We start from the raw sequence: 26,255 nt of genomic DNA on the forward strand, positions 1-26,255 counted from the left end.
CCCCATGGGCATAAAGGTGAATTGTGCCATATTACGAGCTGTGCTTGTAGCTGGTATAAATTGGAGGAATATGATGCTCCTAAGTCAGTGCAACTGTGTCTTGGTGAATTGGCTACAAGAAGGGAACTGATAGAATTTGAAAGAGGCGTTGTGATAGGATGCCATTTTGTAGGCCTATCTGTTCGTCAAATTGTTGACAAATTGGATCATTCCAGGTCAACAATTAGTGATACTATACTGAGATGTAAGCATATGAAGTCAACTGCAAGTGCTACCTGCAGTGGATGATCCACCACACTCACCAAGCATGATTGTAGGGTGCTAAGGATGATAATATGTAAAAAACTCTATTCATTGGCTGAAGTGTTGAATGTGGAGTTCTGGACATCGACTGGAACACAAATCTGCACAAAAACATTTACAACCGAGGCTCACAACATGGGTTTCCATGGTAGGACTGCAATATGCAAGCCCCAGATTAAATGAACTAACATGCAGCATCACCTCCAGTAGTGCAAAGAGCCTGTACAGTGAGATGTGTGAGATGTTTCCATGACTGAGACGAAATATTGGAAGCAAATTAATTTTTAATCCTTTCTTAGTGCTGTCAATATTCCATTAAACCTCCAACATGTGGGAACTGGCATGTAGTTACTGTTTTGTATTGAACTTCTTTTTGTGAACTTGAAAAGGAAGATTGCTATGATCTTCAACTGAGATAAGAACACAGAGGAAATAGATCTGTCTTTTTCTGCTTCTGATGTAAATTGGATATTTTGGTTTAAACTGTTAAGGAAGTCAGTATAGTTACAGTGGATTTCTTTAGAGACTGGCCAAATGATGTAAATGTTGTCTACATATCTTACCCATAATCTTGGTTTGATATGATATCTCTCAATAGCTGTTTGTTCAACCTTTTCTATGTGTAAAATAACTAAAGGTGAAGGAATAAACTGGAATTTGGGAAAAAACCCTTTGGTTGGGTGTTTAATGAAGAAAAGTCTAGGAAAGTTTGGAAAAGATAGTCATAGAAAAAAGAAGAAATGGTCATGATAAAGAATATGTATGTTAGGTCTAAGAGCTGTGTGAAGACTAAATTTTGTAATTCATAGTAGTTTACACTTAAAAAGGGCTGAGACAATGACATGTCCTATCTCCATTGCTGTTCATTGTGGTATGAATAGCATCCTAGTTGTGGTTAATGACTGGAAAAGAGAAACAGCATATTTGCAGATGAAGTTATGATTTGGATACATTCAGAAGAAGAACTACAGAGGAAACTGAACAAACGGAATAGCGTGACAGGAAAAGTGAGAACATGGTTTTTAAATCATAGTGAAAATGTAAACAGTAATGGTTTTAGACTCAGTTGGCAAGATATGAAGAGCAATGAAAACTTCTGTAGGAAGTATACTGTCTACTGATGAAGTATTGACCAGAAGATAATGAGAAGATTTCACTGGGCCAAATCTTTTTTTTTTTTTAAATAGTATAAGTAGTCTACTTTGGGAAAGTGAGGTCCTCCCACTAAAGTGCAAGCTTTTTGATTAACAAAGTTCCTTTTTGTCCATTTTGACTTATGCAGCAAAGACATGGATACTAACAAAAAGAGACATAATAAAATGGAAATTGAAATGGAATGGAGGTTTTAAGGACAATATTGGCAAAAACACAGAAAAATATAACAATAAATGTGGACATTAGGAATAGTTTAGAACTAAAAAAGTGTTCAAGAAATGCTTATGACGCTTATGAAGGAGACTGATAGTCTACCTTCTGAATTTTAGGTGCACCATATATATGTGAAATATCCAGATGTTTTGAAATAATTTTTTCTTTGGGCCAGTACAGAAATCTCTTATTAAATTATTGATCTTATTATCATCATCATCATCATCAAATTCCTGCCATGTACCCTCAAGGAGTGTACAGGATATGATAGTACTACATGAAAAAAATTACATCATTACTAACATCCTATCTACAATTTTCCTCCAAATCAGTCTGTTACTTGTCAAGACTCCAACATTATCAGATCTTATATTTCTATCGTCTAAGGCACTTTGTATCGTATCAATCCACCTATATCTTGAATTTCCTCTGGGTCGTTTAGCTGCCAAGCTGGCAGAGAACACTTGTTTTGCTAATCTTTCTTCACCCATTCTGTTTAAGTGACCATACCACCTGAGATTAGCTCTGCTAACACATTCCTGAATGCTGACAATGTCAAGTTCTTTCCTAATATCCTTGTTTTTAATATGATATTGCCATTGATGCCATCTGTTCACGCCTCTAATCTTTCTCAGGACTCTCATATCTGCGGTCTCTAGTCTTTGGTCAAGTGTTTTACTTCTGACCCAGCTCTCATATCCATACGTTAAAACTGGTTTGAACACTGTCTTGTATACAGCTAATTTAGTGTTCCGACTAATTTCTCTCTTATTCCATATGAATTTATTCAAATGACTTCCCACCATACCAGCTTTGCTGGTTCTGTTGCCTATTTCTATATTTAATTTACCATCTTCACTAAAAATCGTGACTAAGTAGCTAAAATGTTTTACTTGTTTCACAGGTTCTCCATTCACAACAAAGTTGACATTTTCAGTGATTCTGACTATTTTCATTGTCTTTGTCTTTTTATTGCTGACCTTCATACCATATCTATTACAACAGTTATTCAATTTAGTCAGAGAATCTTGCAGACTTGTAGCGGATTTATTTAGAAGTATAACATCATCCACATAAAGCAAAGAGCTGACTTTAACATCTCCAATTTTGATATCATGTTTAATACCACTTTCCTTCATAATGTGATCCATATAGATAATGAATAACAGAGGTGATAATGTACATCCTTGTCTCACACCAGATTTAACATTAAACCATCTTCCTGTACTTCCTTCAATTCTAACTGCTGACTTACAACTCAAATAAAAACTAAGTATTGCTTGATATAATGCCCCATTGGCACCTTGTCATATGCCTTTTCCAAATCGACAAAACTTAAATACAGATCTTTGTTATATTCCCATGCTTTCTCGACAATTTGTCGTAAAGTTGAAGATCCAGCTTGTTCTTCACCAAGCTTTTCTTCCACAATTCTTCTCAACTGTTTCTCAGGTATACTTGCATAGATTTTGCCAGGAACACTCAGTAGGGAAATACCTCTGTAATTCTCACATTCAGTTTTATTTCCCTTTTTATATATGGGTACTATGAGAGCTCTACTCCAATCATCGGGAATTCGTCCCTCAGTCCAGGCTTTCTGAACTATGCAGTGCAGCCACTGTAAGACTCTTATACCACCATACTTAGCATTTCTGGTCTAATATCATCTACTCCTGCTGCCTTTCCACATTTCAAGCCTTTGGTGGCTTTTTCTACTTCAAGTATGGATATGTATTCCTGACTGCATGCCTGGTCAGTGTTTTTTACCACTGGCTATCATCACTGCTTGTTTCATTTAACAGCCTTTCAAAGTAATTACTCCATACTTCAAGAATATCTTTTTCTCCCATTTTCATGTCGCCTTTATCATCTCTAATTCCTTTTACAGCACTCTTTCCTCCATTCTTAAGCTTCTTCAACAACCTCCAGAATATTTTGCCATCTTCTTCTTCTTATTATTATTATTATTAAACAAGACCTCATGGAGTCAGAGACTCATCTAGGAGGTCCTTTTATCTCACACACATTTCATCATATCGGGTCTTAAACACATTCAAACTCCTTGCAGACACCACACTCTCAGGCAAGGCATTCCAATCATTCACAACTCTGCACGAAAAAAACCTGCCTCTCACTCCCCTACTCACACCCTCTTTATACAGTTTCTTGATATTTATTTTCTATATTCTTGCCAAAGTCCTCCCATGACTTTTGTTTAGCTAGTTTTACACAGTGTTTAGCATGCTTGCATTTGTCTCTATATTCTCTAAGAGCACAAGCTGACTTATTTGACAGGAACTTTTGGTATGCTTTCTTTTTTTCCTTCACTGCCTCTTTAACTTTCTGTGTCCACCAGGGAGTTCTGTTTTTTTATCCTTACAGACAACCTCACCACATGCCTCTCTGGCAGAATCAATCATTGTTTTCTTCAGAGTTTGCCACTGAATCTCCAAGGTTTGATTCCTGTTCTCAAACTCTTTCATTTTTCTTCAATAATCTTTGTGTATTTTAGTCTACAGTTCACATCTGAGCGCTGCTGAACTTTTATTCGCTTTAAAACTTTCTTACATGTTATTCTTTTCAATATGAAATTCAGTTTTATCCTGCTCAAGACTAAACAGTGATCACTTCCAATTTGAAATCCTGGTGTCCTGCACTAGGGAAAAAACATCACTATCAACAATAACATAGTCAGTGAGACTTTTCTTATTCGTTGCCTCTTCTCTCCATGTGAATTTGTGCACATTTTTATGTTGGAACATGGTATTAGTAATAACCAGTCCATGTCCTGAGCAGAAATCCAACAGATATTTGTCATTATTATTAGCTTTGCTCTTTTCTCCAAATTTTCTCAAAATATTTTTGTATGTCTCACATTCATTTCCTACTCTGCTATTTAGATCCCTAACAAGGACCAACTTTTCCTTTTTCATTGTGTCAGTTGCTTTTTCTAAAGCCTCAAAAAATTCCTCCACTTCTACCTTAGTAGAACCTTCTGTGGGACCATAGCCACAAATAAGTCTCATTTTCCAGTTCTCCATTCTTATATTTGCCCACATTACTCTACTTGAGACTGACTGCCATTCAAGCAGATTAGCCTCGTATTTTGTGTTGAATACTATGGTCTACTCTTTCTTTTCCTTGATTGTCATTGCCAGAATATAACATTTTGTATTTATTGTTCAGAAACATCTCACCAGTTTTTGTCTTTTTATTTCAGTCACCTTTATTATGTTGATCTGGTACTTATCTAAATTCCTCAGCTAACTCCATTTCTTTGCCATTCAGGCTTCTTATGTTGATAGTACCGATCTTTATCTCTGGTGATATTGAGTTGGGGTTTGTTTTCAGATTTGTTCCAGTAGCTGACTTTTCGCTGTTCGCCCTGGTTCCCTGGCAAAAACAACAGTGGCCTTGTTTAACCGGGCGATGCCCCAGCCGGCATGAAATTTTGTCATGTTGTACCATCATTTTTTATTTTGGTTTAACGAATAAGAATACAATTTGGTCAGCTAAATCCCAAATTGCCAGCCCATCCTCGTTCGTTTAGTATCCAAGTAGATACCCAACAGGGTGCACCACGAGAAGGTGAGGATAGTCCAAGTTGGGTCATTAAACATTGTGCAAACTTGAAATAATTTATTAAAGTGCTTTACTTTTTTTATGTGTTTTTGCCGGTAATTAACAAAACCCAGATACGATAAGCCACAGAAGTTTTAACTCTAACTTCCTTTCAGTTGAAAAGTCTTATAAATATTCTTTGCATCCTAGAGCATTTTGCAGATCATGTCTTTTAACTAGAGAGCTTTATTGAGTGGCCTCCTGTGCATGTGTGTATTTCTTTCATTAAATAATTTGGTTTCATCATTTTTATAATCTTGTATATGCATAAATTGCGTCACCAAATTTTATTTCTCCAGCGGCATTTTTCTTTCCTCTTAATGTCAGATATCATTTCGAATATAAAATAATGTGATAAATAATAATTATAATAATTATTGCTATGACTGGTAAGTGCCATTTTAGGGCCTATGCAAGCTTTTGGAAGTTTCCTGAAGCCTTAAATATTTTGGTTCTGTCTCTACACTCCTAGGCTCTATGTAGTGTGAGTTTTAAAGGTAGGGTATGTATGAGTTTTTATGGTGTTTACGCACTGGAAACCGGGGCTTTAAGCTCAGTGACGAACTTTATAAAAGCTTTCAGTTAATGTAAAGTTGAGGATGGTCTTGGTGGTTAAATGTGAGCAGTAAAACATAGCAAGATATAGAAATTATGTATAAATTTAATTCATTAATAGCTTCTTTATATGCAGTTAATTTTTAAATTTGTGTATATTTAAATAATTTAAAGAAATTAATTTTGTTTTAACTGAAACAGAATTCTGCAACAAAGGAGGTGCCATCTCTCAGAAAGACAAATTTATCCATACATCTTAGCAAACCAGTAGAAATTAAATCAAGTCAGATGAAATTTAAAAGGTAATAATTAAGCTTCAATTTTTTTTTTTTTTTGCCCTAAATGCTATTTGTATATCACATTTTGAAAGTTTTCAGTATACACTATATACCTAAGTAATTGAATGTTTGCATAGAAATTTCATTTTTTATAAGTACCTGATTACAATAGTCTGCCTACATTGATTTCTACATTTTGTTGTTGTTGTTGACATGCTGATTTCATTTTGTATCGATTCCAATTTTGATCTAACAATGTTCTTGATTACATCTTAAATGCCTTTTTTCAAATTCATGTTACGAAATAATTTTAATAACTTATTATATATTTCATTTCTATTTTTTGCTGATATACATAAAAGACTAATAAATTATATTTATTGCATTGACAGAAGTAGATGATGTAATAAATATAGTTTATTAGTCTTTTATATGCTGTTTTTCCAGAAAGAAAAGCAATGAAACATTTAAACACGTATGTTTTACATGGTTCAGTAAACTTGCAAAGGCCTCATCTCTTACATATGCAATAGCATGAAATGCTGTGAGCAAACAAAGTTTGCGCCTGAAGTATCTTCAGGACTAGGGTAAGGTGATATAACACCAGGGCAACTCGTTGCAAAGGTGGAGAAAGCTACCAACACTCCTATCTCAGTATCTCCTATAATGCAAAACACATCTCCTTGCGGATATGTCTAATGTTATGCATTAAGGGAAGGGCCACTACCCAGACTAGTTTCGACCTTTATTGAGGTCTCTTCAGTGGGAGCCAGGCCCTAGTGGAACTACCAGTCAGAAGCATTAGCAGGTCATCTCTACCTATAGGAGTTGCCAAATGCTGTGAAATGCTGTGAGCAAACAAAGTTTGCGCCTGAAGTATCTTCAGGACTAGGGTAAGGTGATACAACACCAGGGCAACTCGTTGCAAAGGTCGGCTCCCACTGAAGAGACCTCAATAAAGGTCGAAACTAGTCTGGGTAGTGGCCCTTCCCTTAATGCATAACATTAGACATATCCGCAAGGAGATGTGTTTTGCATTATAGGAGATACTGAGATAGGAGTGTTGGTAGCTTTCTCCACCTTTGCAACGAGTTGCCCTGGTGTTGTATCACCTTACCCTAGTCCTGAAGATACTTCAGGTGCAAACTTTGTTTGCTCACACTTGGATAAAGGATTAAACTAATTTTATTATACTCTAACCAAGTGAAAAATAAACTTTAAAGCATGAAATGCGTTTTTAATTGTACATCACTATATACTGAAAAACTGTATAGCAAAGAGATAAAACAACAAACAAGACTTGACATGTTTCAAGACCCTCATAATCCAAGTTATTTGAGTGTGTAAGTATTACTTTCAGAATACCCCTTGTAGTCTTATACATGGTATTTTGTGGGTGAAGCATTTTTAACATTTTGATACGACAGCCTCATAGATTATAAAAAATTTGTTAAGTGGTGAACATCTTGTGCCTGAAGAGGCCTAAAGAAGGTAAGATACTTCCATTGTATAAGAGTGGTGGTAAAATGGAGTAATCAAACTAAAGTCCAATTTGTACTTCTTTTGTGATTTCTGATATCGAGAAATTAATAACTGCTTATATACAGAATTAGACAAATGAGGATTGTATTATGATCAGCATGGATTTAATTGGTTCTCTTGTTTTAGTAATCCAGTTGTTTAGTGTACTAAGGTAACGAGGACAGTTGATAATGAAAAGGTGTATACTGTAATTTTTCTGGATTTGGCAGGATGCTACATGACACATTGATATTTAGATTACCTCATATAAGTTTAAATATCATGCTGGTAGAATTGGATTATCAGTTGGTTGTCTGATGGATATGAAAGAATTATGCATGGGAAGTATTATTAGGATGAAGGAAGTTACTAGTGGGTTCTAGATGGTTTAATATCCACAAGGACCATTACTGTTCAGCCTTTATCAATGAATTATCACTGGACTGCAAGGAGATATTTAGGATGTTTTTTCTACAACAATTCTTAAAGTCCAAGCTGAAGTCCCATAAGCACAATGCTGTATTAAAGAAAATACGTTATAACAAACTCATCCTGTGGCTCTTCTGAATTCTCTATGGTTAGTTGACTATATTAGTAGTTATGCTAAAATATGAAGCTCTTCAGGAGGATTTGAATGAGTTGGAAAGGTGAGTGAAGGAATGGGATAAGAGTTTAACATAACGAAGTATAATGGTTTGAATTTGGGATCCACAGATAGGTGGCTTCATATTCTATTGGTGGAATTTTCCTGGGGAAGTGGAGAAGGCAAGAAGTATTGGAATAATGGAGAAATATGAAATTCAGGGGACATTGTAAATGTGTGAAGGTAACTTAGAGGATTGTTGCAGTATTCTGAAGGATATTGATGAGCAGAAGGGATGTGATTGTTATTCTATGAAGCCCTAATCAGACCAAATCCTGACTGCTGTATTGGATGGAATGAGTTGGTTGGTTGTTTTGAATTACATCCAAAGCAACTAAGGCTATGAGGTCAGTTCTTCTAATTTGTGTTCTGTAGAATGAAAAAAAAACAAAAAAACATGCTACTCCTGTATGAGACTGGCAGATGCATCTTCATTTGAAAAGCCCCTGTAAAGGTTCTTTGTATCCTAGACAGGATTCAAACCCAGATCTTTCCATCCAAGGAGCATTAGCATTATCAGCTGACCTACAAAGTTAATGATTTGAAAGGGAGGGGGGGGTGAAGAAAATTTAAAGAGGGCACAAAAGTGAATAACACAAATATTCTCCTTCAACTCATCTGCCCTAAGGGACAGATGGGTTGAAGAAGAATTCATTATAAACCCCTAATTAGAGGTTACAATGAAATGAATTAATGCAGCTGGCACATCACTCCTCTGTTGCATCCCCCTAAGGGCAAGGCCTGAGTTTATAATCCCCCCCCCCTCACTCTAGCAACAATGCAGATTTCAGTCCATCACTGATCATCATTTAATTATATTTCAGTTATGTTTAATATAATAATGAAGAACAGATGTTGCCCTTATTAGAATTGTAGTTACTTGCATTAAAATGATATTATTATAGCAGACTGAAATATATAGAAAGAGCTTTTTTGTAGGAAAAGACATAATTCTGATGATGATGAGATGCAGTGTACATTAGATAAATATATAAAAGTAGAAAAGGATTCACCTCAGTGCTCATATACAGAAGGATTTGGTGAGATTTTTTATACTGTTTTTATTTTTAAAGATTATACTTTCCATAACCTTTTTATAGTTTTATCATGACAGAATTATGAACACTTACCATATTGCAGCACTGACTTTAATTCAAGATAAAGAAAACTAATTATTCCATGTTTTAACTGCTATAAGATCATCATTTGGAGTGCACATGATATGTAACCATGCATATATCTATATCTATCTGTGTGTGTGTGTGTGTATATATATATATATATATATATATGTTGACTTTGCTGGTTCATGGTTAAAAGTATGAGTTCATAAGGCAGTAAACCAGAATAAGATATTAATAATTACTTTCATCAAACTGTGTATGCTGAGATTATTCTATTTGGTGTCTAAAGTCCTCGACTTGGAGATAGTTGTGATTTAAAGATCTGAAGCATAGGTACGATACCCAGGCAAGAATAGAACTCTAAGCCATCATTACCTAGTTCAGTGTTATTCAAAACTGAAACTGGCTGATCAGATTTGCTCTGAATAAAAATGTTCTTCAGCCACCTACAAATAACAGTACTGTAAGTAATAAACTTAATGAATTCCATCCCATAGTATATTGATATATGCAGTAATACATTCTTGCCACATGTAATATATCTTATGTGTATATGTAGTACTCCATGTGATGACTTTAATATGAAAATTGAAATATCAAGGAATTTGTTTAACTTAGTTATTGTGTAAATAAAGTAGTCTCCATGATTTTTTCATAATTAATGCTATTATCCTGTAACAGTGAAGAAAAGGATTATTATAATTTATATTTAGAATGTATGTATGTGTGCTGAAAGTCTTTAATTTGGCATAAATAAGATGTTAAAATGGAGGATATTATGGATCCAGATATATTTTATAGAAGTATTTTAAGTGGTGTAAATATGTGGAGTAAAAATGGAGTATGGTGAGTGGTGTGGATTTTTCTAAGATAGTTTATTAGGAATGTTATATATACAGGGTGTTCGGGATAAATTTGACATATTTATAATTAATTATATTTTTCCGTAAGTTACATGTATTAACACACACTTCTCTTCATTTAAAAGTTTGGACCCTTCTTCATTCATATACAAGATGTCAGAAAGGATGGATAGCTGGAACCCACCTGAATCATGGAAGAGAATAACTTGTATCATGATGATTCGTGCCCGCCATCAAAATAAGGATATTACGACTGCTGCCCAATGCTCCCTGAATACAGTAAAAACAATCAGGCATGAACTAGAGACTTGCAATGGTGACTACGAGGATGTAGCAAGAAGAAAGATCCCTAGCAGACGATCTGATTGCGTTCGTACAGCAGAATTCCTCGCAAATCTGCAGGAACAGGTGTTGAAGAACCCTGGCATTGGAATTCGGGCTTTGTTCGTGGAGTTGCTAACTGTAGTCAAGCCCTGGATAACAAGGGTAGCCAATGGTAGGCCGTATGTATGGCAGCAGGATTCGGCCCCTTGCCACACCTCTGGGAAAAGTCAAAAATGGTTGTCTGAAAATTTCTACGACTTCACCAGTCCAAATGTTTGGCCTCCAAACTCCCCAGACCTTAACCCCATGGATTATTTTGTATGGGGCGCAGTTGAAAAAGACACCAATCGCACTTCCAGTAATACAAAAGCCCAGTTAATGGATAAAATTAAAACAGTTTTTGCGGCCCTTCCCAGGGAGACTGTAGCATCAGCTTGTTCGAGGTTCCGAAGCAGAATTGAAGCTGTGATCGATGCTAATGGTGGTTATTTTGAGTAAATCTTGTTGATAGTATTGTAATTAACTCTGCCTGTAATGTTTTTTTGTCAATTCATTAAATTTAATAGATACAAAGAAGATTTTCTTTTTCCTTACGAAACTGTCAAATTTATCCCGAACACCCTATGCATGGGTGAATGTGGCAGATGTGTCTATTTAGATATTGAACAAGAGAAGCAAGAAAGGTGAAGGTCTACAGAAAGTGTAATATATTAATGAACTATGGCAATTTAAATGAAAATCAAGAATAGTAAAGAATATTAGATGAGAGTTGAAAACAGTGACAGGTGTAAGATTGAGAATGGTGTCATGTAGAAGGATGAGTAAGAGAAGATGAGTGCAGAGAATGTGATTGTGGGAACAGAATGGAAGAAAGCCTGAATGGTGGGATGCACGAATTGAGGAATGAAATTATTAAGACAAGAAATGAGATGTGATGTACACAAAATAAGATTCATTGTTTAGTAGATATGAATAGAAATGTGTGAAAGAATAAAACGGAAGATAACGGAGAAAAAGAAGTGGTAAATGATTCAAGAATAGCACTGTACAGAGATTCTGCTATAAAAGAATGAAAGATGTGGTGGATAAGAGTGTGCACAAGATCTGTTTTTCTGAATGTAGGATGAACAGGGTGAGTGATTCTCTAGATATGAGAAATAAACATGTGAGTGAGTTAATGGTGGTGTCAGAAATGAATTATTTGGTTGGACATAGGGAGAATATGAGGTGGATGTCAGCAAATTATTGAGGAGGGTGAAAGAGAACAGTGTCATAGGAAGAGTAGTTAGTGTGTTGCACAGGTATGATGATGATGAGTTGAGACAGCAAGCAAAAATCATGAATAGTATGTTAGCAGAGCAGAGCTTCCTGAGGAAAAAGGGGTGTAGTGTTGATGTGTGGAATTGCATTTGAGGGGTAAATGGAACTGCATAAAAGAGATGGATTACATTTAAATGGATTTGATGTGGATAAACTGGAAAGACTGGAAGTGTAATGAGTGTGAACAAGGTATCAGCAGAAGTAAAAGGTGATGTAAATGAGTGGAGAGGAGACCAGGTGAGACTGAAGCGATTGTGAATGGGAGTGAGATCAGAGTGAGAGATGACAATGTGAGAACAGGGATGTGTAAATTGCTCAGGGAAATTGGGGGAGCTAGGGAGGTCAGGGAGAACAGTGTATGGAGAATGGATTTGGGAAACAGATGGATATGTGATCCAGAAATATTTTATCTGGCTATAAAATATGGTTGGATACATATCCTCCATTTTAATATCTTACTTATGCCAAATTACTAGTGTAATTAATTATGCACCTACTGAGTGTTCACTTATGACAAATTTAACTTTCTCACATAGGATTGCTATGTATTGATCATAAGAAACATACAGCTTCACCAAGAAGCTGATATCCCTGAGATAAAACTTTCCTATGTGAAAGGGCTGCAAAATTCTTTGCAAATGCTGCCATCCACCCTAATCCATTAATCCACCAACCAATAGACTATAATGAGAAAGATGCTGCAAAACACAAATGTTCCAAAAACCATACTGAGTAAGTAACCTTTTTAAACCAACTGCCAAAAGCCCAAAATGGGTAAGCCAAAGACTCAATAATATCTCAAGTCCAGTACGATCTACCACTAGCAATAGACTAAAGCAAATATCTTAGGACAAATGTTCAAAAAAATAGCATACCGAACAAGTAGTGTTTTTAAAAAACAAAATACTTACTAGTAGTCAATAGCCCACAATTGGTAGGCCAAGTGCTCAATAACATTCCTTAATCCAGCAATTTTGTTGCAAATCTGACAAAAGACCACAAGTCCAATCATTCCATCATGCCAGAACAATTAACAGTATAGTTAACATTTAGCTGTGGTATTGAACAGAGGTTTTTGCTCTGTATGTTTCTACCTAGTCTGTGATGAGAAAGATCAGTTAAAAAGAACTGTAATGCCAGCGAAACATAATTGAAGTACTAATGATGGACAAACATATGGACTTCTAGACAGAGCTTGTGTCTTTTAAGTAAACCAAGGCAACTCTGATGTCAAAAATTGTATCTCAAACTCTCCCTGAGAAATTTCAGAACTGTTTTTTATGGCTGGATCTATAATATCCTCCATTTTAATATCTCACAATTTATATTTATTATTTTTTTTAACGCCTGCGCAGTTAGCCGAGTGGTTACACACTCCACAACCATATGCCTGGGAAAGGAGTGTCCTGCGTTCGATTCTCGTCACTGACGTGAGGAGCTTAGGATCTTTCTCACACAAAGCCAAGTTAGCTGGTCTTGGGCATGGACCACAGGGTTTTTCTCCCCAGTTTATCTGGGGTTTTTCCTCTCACAAAGCAGGCAAACCAGCCTTAAGAACACAATGCTTCACAGACAATTACACATGGTTGAGCGTGGGGGTAACGACCCCACCTCGTAGTGAGTTATGAAACCCAAAAATGGGAGGCCAAGGTGCTACATGGGGCTGTAGTGCTGAAGAAGAGGAAGATGATTTTTTTTTTTAAATAACGATTCTGTCTGAAAGATTGTGAATGGCTAAGGATATGATAATCTGGGAACTCCAATTTAGGGAAAAAAACATTGTACTTACTTTAGATGAAAATCATTTACCGCTTAATAGTATGCTGAAAATCCAAATGACCAAAAGTCTCATTCAAATTCACCATAAGTCAGTGACATCAAGTGTGAAAATAGCTTATAGATAGAGGGAAGTGTGATGAGAGAAAGGGACCATCTCTGCAAGTTTCACATAAAGGTGTTATGAGTAAAGGAGTAAAGATTAAATTTTTTGCAATGGTGGATGAGTGAAATGCATTTCCAGAGAAAGATGCTGATATTGAATGAAATTGATGCAAATTGTACAGATGTAATGATAGTTTCCCACATAATGAGGCTTTTGATTCAATAAGAATGTAATAATAATGATAGCAAATATGATGGAGGCCTTGAGAACTCAACACTACGGACATAGGATACACTGGAGCGTAGGGCTGATCCTGTGAACGGTTTGAGGTCCAGTGATTAATAAACCCTCGACACCGCAAGGTAAAAGAGGGAAAAGGAAGATGAGATTAGATGATGGAGGATGCTTCATCGAGATTGTATAGTTATATCACCACAGGCAGCTTACAGAACAAGCTGCTAATGCTCTCATTCAAGGTCATAACTTCCCTGTTGCACCAAAGCAAGTTCCAGAACTAGAAATTATGTTGAATGTAGAATGTGGTATCTACAGTCTGCTGCCTTCAGTAGCTAATAATGTTTACTCAGATATAGCAAGTATCCTAACCAAATCTAAACCAACTAAAAGCAGTATACCACAGAAAGAAATAGCTCCTTTAAAAAAGTTATATAAGAATAAACATATTATGATTATAAAAAGGCAATAAGGATAATGCTATTATCATTATGAATCAAGGGTGTTGCAACAAAAAAAAATAAAGAATCTTCTGGATGGCAGTTCTACTTACTAAATTATAGATTGAGACTTCACTACATCTCAGAAGAAAAAAAATTTATAAATTACTCACAAGTTACTTCTTGACCCAAAGAAATATTAACAAGTTAAATTCTGTTCATCTTAAACCATCCCTTTCTTTATGGGGACACCTAAAATTCATAAATCTAATACTCTACTATACCCTGCAGTTAATAGTATAGATGATCCCACTTATAAACTTGCCCAATATTTGCCTTAACTACAAAAAATTCTGTCCATTTCGGATCACTACTAAAGAATAACTTCCTTAAAAATTTAGACATAATAGTTACACATCCTTATTTACTAATTACTACTAACTGATGGTCTTGATTTAATAAAGTCTGACTCCCCACTTTGATACAGAAGGTTCTACTAAGGTTGAGGAATTTTTTGAGGCTTTAGAAAAAGCAACTGACACAATGAAAAAGGAAAAGTTGGTCCTTGTTGGGGATCTAAATAGCAGAGTAGGAAATGATTGTGAGACATACAAAAATATTTTGGGAAAATTTGGAGAAAAGAGCAACCAAAAAAAAATTGGCAATTATCTGTTGGATGTCTGCTCAGGACATGGACTGGTTATTACTAACACCATGTTCCAACATAAAAATGTGCACAAATTCACATGGAGAGAAGAGGCTAGGAATAAGAAAAGTCTCATTGACTATGTTATTGTTGATAGTGATGTTTTTCCTCTGGTGCAGGACACCAGAGTGTACAGAGGATTTGAAATTGGAAGTGATCACTATTTAGTCTTGAGCAGGATAAAATTGAATTTCATATTCAAAAGAATAACATGTAAGAAAGTTTTAAAGCGAATAAAAGTTGAGCAGCTCTCAGATGTGAACTGTAGACTAAAATACACAAAGATTATTGAAGAAAAAATGAAAGAGTTTGAGAACAGGAATCAAACCTTGGAGATTCATTGGCAAACTCTGAAGAAAACATTGATTGATTCTGCCAGAGAGGCATGTGGTGAGGTTGTCTGCAAGGATAAAAAAATCAGAACTCCCTGGTGGACACAGGAAGTTAAAGAGGCAGTGAAGGAAAAGAAGAAAGCATATCAAAAGTTCCTGTCAAATAAGTCAGCTTGTGCTCTTAGAATATAGAGACAAATGCAAGCATGCTAAACACTATGTAAAACTAGCTAAACAAAAGTCATGGGAGGACTTTGGCAAGAACATAGAAAATAAATATCAAGAAGGTGGCAAAATATTCTGGAGGTTGTTGAAGAAGCTTAGGAATGGAGGAAAGAGTGCTGTAAAAGGAATTAGAGATGATAAAGGTGACATGAAAACAGGAGAAAAAGATATCCTTGAAGTATGGAGTAATTACTTTGAAAAACTGCTAAATGAAACAAACAGTGATGACAGCATAGTTTTAAAAAACACTGACCAGGCATGCAGTCAGGAATACATATCCATACTGGAAGTAGAAAAAGCCATCAAAGGCTTGAAATGTGGAAAGGCAGCAGGAATAGATGATATTCGACCAGAAGTGCTGAAGTATGGTGGTATAAGAGTGTTACAGTGGCTGCACTGCATAGTTCAGAAAGCCTGGACAGAGGGACGAATTCCCGATGATTGGAGTAGAGCTCTCATAGTACCCATATATAAAAAGGGAAATAAAACTGCATGTGAGAATTACAGAGGTATTTCCCTACTGAGTGTTCCTGGCAAGATCTATGCAAGTATACTTGAGAAACGGTTGAGAAGAATTGTGGAAGAAAAGCTTGGTGAAGAACAAGCTGGATTCAGGCCAAATAGAGGCTGTCAGGATCAGATCTTCACTTTACGACAAATAGTCGAGAAAGCATGGGAATATAACAAAGATCTGTATTTAAGTTTTGTCGATTTGGAAAAGGCATATGACAAGGTGCCAAGAGAGAAGCTATTCAATACGCTGCAGTTATATGGTATCAATGGGGCATTATATCAAGCAATACTTAGTCTTTATTTGAGTTGTAAATCAGCAGTTAGAATTGAAGGAAGTACAGGAAGATGATTTAATGTTAAATCTGGTGTGAGACAAGGATGTACATTATCTATATGGATCACATTATGAAGGAAAGTGGTATTAAACATGATATCAAAATTGGATATGTTAATGTCAGCTCTTTGCTTCATGCGGATGATGTTATACTTCTAAATAAATATGCTACAAGTCTGCAAGATTCTCTGACTAAATTGAATTGTTGTTGTAATAGATATGGTATGAAGGTCAGCAATAAAAAGACAAAGACAATTAAAATAGGCTGAATCATTGAAAATGTCAACTGTGTTGTGAATGGAGAACCTGTGGAACAAGTAAAACATTTCAGCTACTTAGGCACAATTTTTACTGAAGATGGTAAATTAAATATAGAAATAGACAACAGAATCAGCAAAGCTGGTATGGTGGGAAGTCAATTGAATAAATTCATATGGAATAAGAGAGAAATTAGTCGGAACACTAAATTAGCTGTATACAAGACAGTGTTCAAACCAGTTTTAACTTATGGATCTGAGAGCTGGGTCAGAAGTAAAACACTTGACCAAAGACTAGAGACCGCAGATATGAGAGTCCTGAGAAAGATTAGAGGCACGAACAGATGGCATCAATGGCAATATCATATTAAAAACGAGGATATTAGGAAAGAGCTTGACATTGTCAGCATCCAGGAATGCGTTAGCAGAGCTAATCTCAGGTGGTATGGTCACTTAAACAGAATGGGCGAGATAAGATTAGCAAAGCAAGTGTTCTCTGCCAGGTTGGCAGCAAAACGACCCAGAGGAAGACCAAGATATAGGTGGATTGATACAGTACAAAGTGCCTTAGACGATAGAAATATAAGATCTGATAATGTTGGAGTCTTTACAAGTAACAGACTAATTTGGAGGAAAATTGTAGATAGGAAGTTAGTAATGATGTAATTTTTTTCATGTAGTACTATCATATCCTGTACACCCCTTGAGGGTACATGGCAGGAATTTGATGATGATAGTTACACATCCTTATTTACTAATTACTACTAACTGATGGTCTTGATTTAATAAAGTCTGACTCCCCACTTTGATATCTGTGAATTATTCAAATTTACTCAGTAAGCAGATTTCTTTACCTGAAAAGGAAAACTACAAACAAATTAATGGTACTGTGATGGGTTCCCCTCCCCCACTCTTTCTTTCCCTTAGTCTGCTTTTAAGTGGGCATTTTAAGAACAAAACACTTACCACAGCTACTTTCAAACCTTTAGTATGACTGTATATGGCTGTGCTATGTTGATATGTTTTTCATGTCAGCCAACACTTAGGCTTGCAAGATGTCCCGTATATAAGCGGCTGTCCCATATTGTACTTGAAGGGACATCCTAATGGCCCATATTTTAATGAAGACATAAAATTATAAATATTATGTTGAGCAATTATAATTTTCAATATTTTTTTTTGAGAGCCTGTGTAGCTCAGTAGAAGTGGTTTTTGCACTCTGCGGCGCTTGACTGCATGACGAAAGACTGGTTCAAATCTAGTCACCGACTAGAGGAACATTTTCTGAGCCTTTTCTCAATTGGTTCCTGAGTTAGTCGATCTCTGGCATGTGCAAGTGGGTTTTTTCTCAAGGAAAAAAAAATTTTCTTGAGTTTACAGGACTTGGGTTTTTCGTCCTGTAAACTCAAGAAAATCGTCCGTCGAACCCACACTGTTTTCAGGCATAAAAAACATTGTGTTAGAGTTAGAGACCACGAGATGGCAGCACTTGCAAGCTGCCTTCTTCACTGTGTGCCAATTAATTAGTGATTGCCACTCAACCTTCAAAAGTTAGATAGGGCTAAAATGGTCTTGCCTACTCCCTGTGCAGAAACAAAGAGGCATTAGCTGAATTTTTTTTTTTTTTTTGATATATTTTTCAAATAATCCAACTTAAATTGATTTGTAAGCCATAAAAACTGACAATTTGAGGAAATTAATTGTGTTGTTTACAGTTTACAGCGGTGGCATAGCAGCGAAGGTCCCTTTCATTGGTTGCTTTTTATTTAGTATAAGCATTTTATTTATAATTCTGTACAGATATATTGCATTTGCTTGTTTTCAAACAGTTGTTATTTGGACATTGTGCAGTGCAGAATCGATACAGTACGTGAATGTTATTTCAATAATTATTAAAAAATAATATCTCTTCTTTTTTGAATGTGCGATATTTGGTTAATACATAAAATATATAATTAAAGGTAAATTAATTTTCTTTATTAATTGTACAAAGGTAAATTAAATTTTGTTTCTTTCCTTAAGCCCTTAACAATGCCAAAATGAAAGTGTGTTTTTAACGAAGATTATTCAAAATTATTACAGAAGGAAAATATAACGATGAAGTTTAATGCAAAATCTGTAGACGGACATTTAGTATTGCATATGGGAGCATATCGAGTTCTAGTTCCAAAAGTATTGATACTTATTTTGTAAAACCAAATACCAGATTTATTTTTTATTTTGTAAAACCAACTCACCAAAATAAGGGACATGGGTCACTCATGTCCTGTATTTGGTTTACCAAAATCTGGCAACCCTAGCCAACACCTCAACATTCACTTCATATTAGAAAAATAATCAGTTAACTGTCTTTCTTGACATATCACTCGCTCACTCCCCTTTCAGATGGTTCGTTATCTTTTTCTGTTTATAGAAAGCCAACACACAAATACATACACACACACACACACACACACACACTGGAATATATCTACATAAACGGTCACATCGTCATATTGCCCAACAGTATGAAGTCTTCAGAACACTAACTCATAGAGCTAGGGCTATTTGTTCTAGTGATAGTCTTGCAGCAAAACTCAAATATCTTCACCACACTTTTTTGGCAAATGGCTACAGCTCCTACAAATAGATAAAATACTGTATTACCTCCTATGCTTTCCCCTCCCTGAACAAATAAGAGCAAAACACCACTATTCCCATATACACTGCCTGGAAAGAAGTCAACAAACAGCCATGGTGCTTACATTAATAAGACGTAGGACCTCCTTTTACTGCAATGACTGCAGCAATCCTAAGGGGCATACTTTCTGCAAGCATGTGATAGTGATCAATAGGAATTTTGGACCATTCTTCCTGTAGGCATGTAACGACGTCCTGCACTGTTGTGGGGCATATGTCCCTTGACCTCACCTAATGCTACAGTTCATCCCAAGGATGTTCAATAGGACCGAGAGCAGGACTCTCTGGAGACTAGTCAAGTGTGGTGAAACCCACAAATCGCTCAGTTAGCAGCGGCAGCTTTTGTGACGTGGTGCACTGTCTCTTTCTTGGTGTTTCTTGAATAGATATCCCACAAAGTATGAAGTATTGCATTGTCTAGAGTGTTCAGATACTTCTCAGAGTTCAGTGTTCATGGCACCACAAACGAGAGGTCCAACGGCAACCAGGAAAACCTCCAAATTTCATAGTTGAGGTTACTCACTCTGGTAAGAGACAGTGGAAGTAGTACGATTTGTCGCTTCATAACACAGCTCTCCAAGCTTCCATATTCCAATGTATTTGCTTTTTGCAGCACTGAACACAATACTGCATATTGGTTCAGGTAATGAGGGGCTTGCATATTTGCAGTCTTACCATGGAAACCCCATGTTGTGAGCCTAGGTTCTGAATGTTTTTGTGCAGATTCATGTTCCAGTTGATGCCCAGAACTCCACATTGAACATATCGACAGACGAATTGTGGTTTTTACATATTATCCTTCATAGCACCCTACTGTCATGTTCTGTGAGTGTGGTGTGTCATCCACTGTGGGTAGCACTTACAGTTGACTTCCTCAGCTTCTATCTCAGTATGGTATTGCTGATTGTTGACCTGGGATGACTCAATTTGTCAACAATTTGATGACAACATGGCATCCTATCACAATGCCTCTTTCAAACTCTGTCAATTACAGCCATTTCACCAGAACACAGTTGCACTGACTTAGGAGCATCATATTCCTCCAGTTTATACTGGCTAGACACACATGACTCATTATGTGACATGAGGCACCTGTAGCAGCAGAACTGAATATTCATTTTGCAAAATCTATTTCCAATAAAACTCTCTGACATGAGTTTCATAAGTCCAATATTCATGGTAGAGCTGCAATTGCTAAACCTCTGATTACTGACTTCCATCTTGCCATGCTCACTTTTTCTCCCTCCAATCTATGTCACCAAAGTTGAATTTTCCATAATAATTGCTCAGCTTGCACTGATCGTGCTAATCTGCTGATGATATGTGGCATCAACATCTTGCTGTGGATCTCCTAGTCTATAGCATCAACCAAAATTATATTTTGTCCTATTGGCCTCTATCTCAAACCAGACAGTGTCAAATGAACCATCTCCCCCATTTTGTTGGTTGAATTAATTCAGCAATATTCCACCTCCTGTCTTATTTCTTCTGTCCTCCCTAAAATATGATACAATTTACTTTCTATCCCTGTAATTGTCATTTTCTGTCAACCAGGTCTCACTGATGCCTATAATTTTTGGCCAAGTTGAGCTGACCAATGCCAAAAACTCCTCTCTCTTATTCCTGATACTCCTGGCATTTGTCTGCATGCATTTCAACATCCCCTTGAACCCATAATTACCCCTGTGTAATGTCATTACACAGGGGTTAATTATGCCATTTGAACCTGGAGCCTGTGAAATTGCATTCAGCATTGCATAGTCATTTCTGTACACAAACTCATTTATTCCACCAGAGATGCTTGATTGCATCCTCCTCCTCACCTAATATTTCTACTTTGCCTGGTTTTGCACTTCCAAATTCTCACCAAACAACACTTTCTCCAAACATCTAATCAAGTCAGATATGTTTAAATCTTGGTATAGCTCATTTGTCATACAACCTGAGAAAAGAAGCATTAAAAGTTTGTGTGACAAATGAGTTATACCAAGACAGCATAGTCACAAACTCTACTTCCTTACTCTTCATTTTTGCTTCTTACAACTCTTTAATATCCTCCCTCATCGCATGTTTCTCCCCTTTTAGATCATTTGTTCCTGAAAAAACAATCATCTCTTTCATTCTTTTTTCTGCAAAGCAGCAGCTTCACTCATCTTTGAATCTGGGAAACATACTTTTGTCACTTTTCATTAAGTATACCTCTTATCATTAAATTGACATACAATATCTTCTTTTTTTTTCTGGTTTCTCACACTTTCATTCTTTCCCCATTCACTTTTTCTTTCATTTCCTACTTGCTATACCACACGACAATCATTTCTTCAGTTGTTCCACCTCCTGTTTTGTTCTGTGAAAAATGCCATATAAACGAAACGTGCTGTTTCACTTCTTACTAGCACTTTATCACCCATGTTACTTTCAGCCACTTCTTTCATGCTGTCATTCATTCACTACTTCCACATTTGTCAAGTCTCTATCTTTCCTTACATCATTAATATTTGTCACTTCATTATCTTGCTCCCCACATTCACATTTCTTGAACTCACACAAGAAACATTTACAATGAACTCTCTTTCCCTCTACTCTCATTTTCATACCATAACCCATTCACTCTTGGCAAAGAATACATAGATTACTTCATACAAAATCCTTCATGCTAAACTCGATGAACGAAGAAGCCTTAGCTACCATTTTCCTTATTTACAATTTTTCATGTACGCCATGAAAAATTGTAAACGAGTCACACTATGGTGTCCATTGACTTCTTTCCAAGCAGTGTTTATTAAATTAATAAGAATAAATATACTATGTAACTATATGCAGACTTAAGTGCTAAACTGCTCATGTTGTAGATTTAATGACAGTGAATCACAGCATAGGAATGAAATTAAATTATTTATTATTGTATTTCTGATTACATCTGTGTGACAGGTAAAAATTTGAAGCATCAAACCTGCTATTTAATTTATTTCTGTGCTGGTTTTTTTTTTTTTTTTTTTTTGCTATTAAATCTGTACCATGAATCTTGAAGTTTTTCAAATTCACCATTTTAAGTCAGATATTGCATGATATTTTGTACACAAAAACAGTTAGTTATAGCAAATACTATTTCAAGTTCCAAAAAGAAGAATATATGCCTGGAAAGTGCCTGGGGATTCAAATAGATTATATATTGGTCAAGAAAAGATACAGAAACAAAATAAAAAATTTCGTTTCTGTATCTTTCAGGCGTATCTTCTTCTTTTTGGAACTTGAAAGTAACATGGGTGATAAAGTGCTAGTAAGAAGTGAAACAGCACGTTTTGTTTATATGGCATTTTTCACAGAACAAAACAGGAGGTGGAACAACTGAAGAAATGATTGTCGTATGGTATAGCAAGTGGGAAATGAAAGAAAAAGTGAATGGGGAAAGAATGAAAGTGTGAGAAACTGGAAAAAAGAAGAAGGTATTGTATGGCAATTTAATGATAAGAGGTATACTTAATGAAAAGTGACAAAAGTATGTTTCCCAGATTAAAAGATGAGTGAAGCTGCTGCTTTGCAGAAAAAAGAATGAAAGAGATGATTGTTTTGGCAGGAACAAATGATTTAAAAGGGGAGAAATATGCAATGAGGGAGGATATTAAAGAGTTGTAAGAAGCAAAAATGAAGAGTAAGGAAGTAGAGTTTGTGACTATGCTGTCTTGGTATATCTCATTTGTCACACAAACTTTTAATGCTTCTTTTCTCAGGTTGTATGACAAATGAGCTATACCAAGATTTAAACATATCTGACTTGATTAGATGTTTGGAGAAAGTGTTGTTTGGTGAGAATTTGGAAGTGCAAAACCAGGCAAAGTAGAAATATTAGGTGAGGAGGAGGATGCAATCAAGCATCTCTGGTGGAATAAATGAGTTTGTGTACAGAAATGACTATGCAATGCTGAATGCAATTTCACAGGCTCCAGGTTCGAATGACATAATTACCCCCTGTGTAATGACATTACACAGGGGTAATTATAGGTTCAAGAGGGTGTTGAAATGCATGCAGACAAATGCCAGGAGTATCAGGAATAAGAGAGAGGAGTTTTTGGCATTGGTCAGCTCAACTTGGCCAAAAATTATAGGCATCAGTGAGACCTGGTTGACAGAAAATGACAATTACAGGGATAGAAAGTAAATTGTATCATATTTTAGGGAGGACAGAAGAAATAAGACAGGAGGTGGAATATTGCTGAATTAATTCAACCAACAAAATGGGGGAGATGGTTCATTTGACACTGTCTGGTTTGAGATAGAGGCCAATAGGACAAAATATAATTTTGGTTGATGCTATAGACTAGGAGATCCACAGCAAGATGTTGATGCCACATATCATCAGCAGATTAGCACGATCAGTGCAAGCTGAGCAATTATTATGGAAAATTCAACTTTGGTGACATAGATTGGAGGGAGAAAAAGTGAGCATGGCAAGATGGAAGTCAGTAATCAGAGGTTTAGCAATTGCAGCTCTACCATGAATATTGGACTTATGAAACTCATGTCAGAGAGTTTTATTGGAAATAGATTTTGCAAAATGAATATTCAGTTCTGCTGCTACCTCACTTGTAAGGTGCCTCATGGCACTTAATAAGTCGTGTGTCTAGCCAGTATAAATCGGAGGAATATGATGCTCCTAAGTCAGTGCAACTGTGTTCTGGTGAAATGGCTGTAATTGGCAGAATTTGAAAGTGGCATTGTGATCGGGTCATCCCAAGTCAACAATCAGCAATACCATATTGAGATAGAAGCTCAGGAAGTCAACTGTAAGTGCTACCCACAGTGGATGACCCACCACACTCACAGAACATGACGGTAGGGTGCTATGAAGGATAATACGTAAAAACCACAATTCGTCTGTCGATATGTTGAATGTGGAGTTCTGGGCATCAACTGGAACACGAATCTGCACAACAATGTTCAGAACCTTGGCTCACAACATGGGTTTCCAATGTAAGACTGCAAATATGCAAGCCCCTCATTACCTGCACCAATATGCAGTATTGTGTTCAGTGGTGCAGAAAGCAAATACAGTGGAATGTGGAAGCAAAGAGAAGATACCAATAGGCACCTGATCACAACATACCAGAAAACGTAAATAGTTAGAATAATATTAAAAATCAATGGAATATGATTAAAGAGTCTATTACAAATGCATCAAATTAATTATTGAAAAAGAAAAAAGAAAACATTGGATAACAGACGAAATACTTGGCGTTATGGATGAAAGAAGAGAATATAAAAATGCTGTTAATGAAGAAGATGTGTTTTAAGAAATACAAATATCTTAAAAATTAAATTACAAGAAAATGTAGACAAGCCAAAAAAGAATACCTAGAAGAACAATGTAATAACATAGATGAATTATTTAAAAAAAGAAAACATAGAGAGAGCCTATAAAGAAATTAACAAATTGACTTTCTCATAAAATTACTCATAGAATCTAAGGATATATTAATGGAATGGAAGAATTATCTTGAAAATCTTTATAATGGCGACAAACAAATGTTGATATTAGCATAGAAAATCAAAATGAAGCTAATCTAGGATACCCAATAATGTGGGAAGAATTTGATAAAGCACTATCCAAAATTAGTAAGGGAAAAAGTACGGGTGTACATGATATTCCTATAGAAGTACTACAATATCTAGGTGATGAGACAAAAACCCTTACTCTATCAATTAATATCCTAAATCTATGATAGACAAGAAACCAAAGGAGTTCATGAAATCAACTGTAATACCAATACCAAAAAAGAATAATATTAATAAATGCAGCTAATTTTGAACAATAGCTTTAATCCCACATGTTAGCAAAATTCTGCTAAAAATTATTCAAAATAGAATTTATTCAAAAATAGATTGTCTACTGGATGAAGACCAATTTGGATTCAGAAAGAATAAAGGAACAAGAGAGGCAATACTCTATTTAAGAACAATAATAGAGAGAAGACCTTAGTAAAAATATTTACATTTGTTTCCTTGATATAAAGAAACCATTTAATAAAGTAAACCAGCAAATACTCCTAAATTGTCTAACCAATATCAGCATAGACTTGAGGGATAGGAAAATAATTTATCAAATTTATAAAAATCAAAATGGAATGATTAAAATCAATGATAAGGAGAAAATAATAAATATAAGGAGTGGAGTAAGACAAGGATGTATACTTTCACCACTTTTATTTAATTTATATATTGAAAATGCCATTCAGGAAACTAAAGATAAAATAAATAGCAGCATAAAGATAAATGGTGAGCAAGTCATGTATATAAGATTTGCTGATGACATAGCCCTTGTAGCAGAAAACAGAAGAACGTTAAAAACAATATTAGAATTATTAAATAATAACCTTGACAAATATAAAATGAAAATCAACACAGATAAGACTAAAATCCTTGTTATAGACAAAACCCCTATCAATATAGAGCATATAGACATCAGCAGGAAACGAATAAAACAAGTAAAAAGCTTTAAATACTTAGGAAGTCTAATAACAGAAGATGGCAGAACAAGAGAAGAAATAAGATCAAGAATAAACAATGCAAAAGCCCAATTCTCTGATATGAAAAGCATTTTAACATGAAACCTCAACCTGCAATCGAAAAAAAAATATTAATAAAGATATTGATATGAAGCATTGCACTGTATGGATGTGAAACCTGGATTCTAGGCAGAGAAGACATAAGAACATTGGAGGCTTTTGAAATGTGG

The 26,255-nt window shown here is 35.6% G+C and overlaps 1 protein-coding gene across 4 annotated transcripts in view; it reads left to right on the forward strand.

Moving 5' to 3' along the window:
* The window catches only part of nbs (nibrin), a 285,502-nt gene that overhangs the window by 139,643 nt on the left and 119,604 nt on the right, over window positions 1-26,255 (forward strand). For all 4 annotated transcript variants that reach the window (XM_090397995.1, XM_090397996.1, XM_090397997.1 and 1 more), the window contains 2 exons: window positions 6,049-6,149; window positions 9,229-9,329. In XM_090397995.1, the coding sequence (XP_090254121.1) occupies window positions 6,049-6,149; window positions 9,229-9,329 (202 nt within the window). The remainder of the gene's footprint in view (window positions 1-6,048; window positions 6,150-9,228; window positions 9,330-26,255) is intronic.

This window comes from Typopeltis vanoorti, chromosome 9 (assembly GCF_054136105.1).
Source record: "Typopeltis vanoorti isolate ZY-2024b chromosome 9, IOZ_Tvanoo_1.0, whole genome shotgun sequence".
In the NCBI taxonomy this organism is placed as follows: domain Eukaryota; kingdom Metazoa; phylum Arthropoda; class Arachnida; order Uropygi; family Thelyphonidae; genus Typopeltis; species Typopeltis vanoorti.